Below are 3,281 nucleotides of genomic sequence, written 5' to 3'. Positions count from 1 at the left end.
CTTATGTAAACCTAATTTTCATACATTATTACCGAATCATACAAACGGATCTTTCTTTGTAATTGCTAAATACGCATTTTGCTAAGAAAAATAGCTTGGACTAAATGGCTACCGAAGATACAGAATATAAGTCAAGTCTATCTGAGAATAAGTTCTAGATCATTTCCTAATTTCAAAAATAAATTAATGATATGGAAAGTAATACCGTAACAAATACTAGGAGTTGCAGTGTAATGCAAAGTAACAAATCCCAGTTCAAATACCTTGCAATGTAAATCATATCATAGATCAGCAATCAAGTATTAAACTCTTCTAAAAATTCATTTTGCTGCATGTTTCAAATTAAGTTTCGCTGGTATTTCTACAGTATATGATGATGTCGATACAGAATATAATTGATAATGGTAATTTAATAATGTAGGGCAGTTCTTAGGTAATAATTTTTCCATTAAATCAAAAATTAGACTTACAATTAAAAAACTCTTATTTTATCCCTTGGAACGCTAATTAGGTCATCATCCAACGTCAGTAGGAGCTAACAGTTGTAAAGACAGAGATAAAAATGCATTATTAATATAATTAAACCCAAATCCAAGCTTCACAATACTGCAAAGAAAATCAATTTTGTATAATGTCTCTATTTCAGAAAGATAGAAATAGCTCGCTATGGTATATCAATACCAGTAGAGAGGTATAAAGAGCTCCTGCTGATAAAAGGTGCCAGACGTCATGTTCATCAAAAAAATTTAAAAATATACATGGCTTGTTGTATTCACGTGAATTAGCTGGAGAGCACTAGAAAATTGTCCAAAATATCATTTCGTATTAGCATTTTCAAAAATTCTCTTGCAAACGAGCTGAAATACACATTTAAAAAATATCATATAATGATAACATATTACCTGCCAACAAGATACTGGATGGAAAAAGAAATATATTGCTGAAACCCACAAAGCGCCAGTTATAAGCATTAAAATTAATGGCATCCAAAGAATTTTCTCATTCCTCTCATTGTATCTAACTTGCCGCAGCTGACAAAATGCAGTTAATTACAAGCAGAAAAAATAGAATAAATATCAAAGCCGTAATAGCATAGAATCACAAAATACGTACCTTTTTTATAGTATAATAAAGCAAATAGGCAGCTAAATTACTTATAAAAATGGCGAGGAAAAAAGTGCCAAAGTCATCCGGCTCTTTTATTACACCATATAGACCTCTATAACAAAATTTGAGATATATTAGGTACACAAATATTCTGATTGATTAATCCGCATATATTTCAACGTAAAATTTACTCCTTACGCTGCCAAATTTAGACAGTAAACGATCCCAATAAAGAAAAACAGATCCTATCGATTAGAGATTAAGTTTAGACATCGCTATACTCGCATTTATCTACATCTGTGTATATGAATTATTACAAAATCATATCGAAAATCACCTTGGAATAAAGTGATGCTATGCAATCTCTCCTACTACAAATTCTTCTCAGTGCTCTTAAACCTTAAGACATCATTACATTAATATTTAGGTGTCATTAAGTAAGATTGCTTTTTTATATGTTACGTGCCGCTATACTCACTAAAACTCCATTTTCCGTCATAATATATTTGCAAGGATAAGATTGTAACCACAGCAAAATAGATCAGGTCAAATATGATCCATATAGCAACGGATTTAAATAACTATTTATGAATGCAAATGATATATTTGATTCAATTGGAAATCAGAAGAACATTTATTATGCACAAGGACTTACTACACCAAAAACGGCCATAAAGATAACTAGGGCGAACGACAGGAAAACTAGGTGTGCGCTAGCAATTAAGTCAGGATGACGAATATTATAAATTTGGACCATGGAAAGAATTGCAATGACATACATATACGAGGTATCTGAGAAGCAATGGTTAAAAAATTTTATTATCCATTATACCAAGAAATATATTTTTCATAGATAAATGATTACAGGACTGTATATATCATTATTAATCATACATTGGACGTACCGAATTGAAAATTGGATCTGTTTGGACAGATATGGTAACAAGCACTCAGAATGCCCTCCATAATCAAAGCTATACCTGTTGTAGAGTTTCAATTACAGCAAGATATGTTGCAAAGCATCATCAGAGGTTGCAATGTAGTGCTACTGATCTGCTGATATAAAAATTAATTAAGATAATGTATTTTACGGTTGAGGCATACCTATTGCAGCATAAATCCCGTACCGTTGGGGAACTCCGTAATTCTACCGATAACGTCATGGTACATAATTGTAAGAAAGACCAGAATGTCTAAATACAACTTTTATATTTAATCCTTACGTTTCTCAGCTGGCTACATCGTTGTACAGCTTTGTAATATATGCCCTTTCTAAGGAAATGAATAAGTTGATCAGCTACTAAACGAGTTGCTCCTGGTGTATTATTAAAACCATTGTGGTACAATTGCATCGTAATATTAATTACCGGTACTTACTTCATCTGGACTACAACTATAAATAAAAATCCTAGCATGACATAGCCGATATTGCTAATGAAGTTGTTAAACGCCCTACAATGTAATGACAAAATACAATAAAAAAACAGTATATCCCAGTATAACGAATTCAAAGCCGTCTGAGTGATTAGTTTGACATTAATCACTATAATTCTTACGAGAAGATATAAAGAGGGTGACTGCATTTGAAGTTATAATAGCATATTCCATCATTTCCCGTTCGTCTCACAATCTTGTTCATCAGAACATTAAATAATAAAGTTAGACATACTATTAACGATGAATATACAGTTAGGAAATGTAATAGCTGATAATTGATTAGCGGAGATAAAGACATGTGAGGAAATATCAATATTACGATGAACTTACCTTTTGATACGTTATTACAAGTTGAAAAACTGGTATCGCATAAAATATGCCGACTACGATTAAGTACCTTTAGAAGTAGAAATTACACAATAGTTCGTAAGTACATTAGATTATCTGTTACAACCATTCCAAGGAAAGTTTTCAGCCTTTAGGTATGGTCGTAACATATTCATTTGAATAGATAAAAATGATTATAATTAGCCTCACCAAATATACAATCTAGGAACGTTAAGCTTGTTGTTATCTTGAGATAGATTAGAAACATATCGGACTGACTAGAAGTAGTTAAAGTTCATTGTTAAATGCATTTTATCTTATATTATATGTATATAGCTATATTTCTTTGGATTTTAGTCGTACATTTCCATGCTGGTTGAGGTCATCATATATGCCTCTATCAGGATCGT

General features: G+C 31.6%; 1 protein-coding gene across 1 annotated transcript; it reads right to left on the bottom strand.

Annotated features, from left to right (window-relative positions):
* Positions 1–472: 472 nt before the first annotated feature.
* Positions 473–2,937, bottom strand: TRIADDRAFT_27559 (uncharacterized protein; the record flags this gene model as incomplete). Its single annotated transcript, XM_002114080.1, has 13 exons — positions 473–535; positions 682–795; positions 903–1,005; positions 1,103–1,258; positions 1,425–1,506; positions 1,586–1,688; positions 1,763–1,899; positions 2,013–2,087; positions 2,212–2,254; positions 2,348–2,404; positions 2,496–2,559; positions 2,664–2,737; positions 2,875–2,937. Coding segments are annotated over 13 exons (1,134 nt in total), but the record flags the coding sequence as incomplete, so codon positions are not given.
* Positions 2,938–3,281: the final 344 nt, after the last annotated feature.

Source organism: Trichoplax adhaerens, genomic scaffold (genome assembly GCF_000150275.1).
Source record: "Trichoplax adhaerens TRIADscaffold_7 genomic scaffold, whole genome shotgun sequence".
In the NCBI taxonomy this organism is placed as follows: Eukaryota; Metazoa; Placozoa; class Uniplacotomia; order Trichoplacea; family Trichoplacidae; genus Trichoplax; species Trichoplax adhaerens.
The sequence above is the reverse complement of the archived record's forward strand: the minus strand, read 5'-3'. Positions and strand labels throughout refer to the sequence as shown.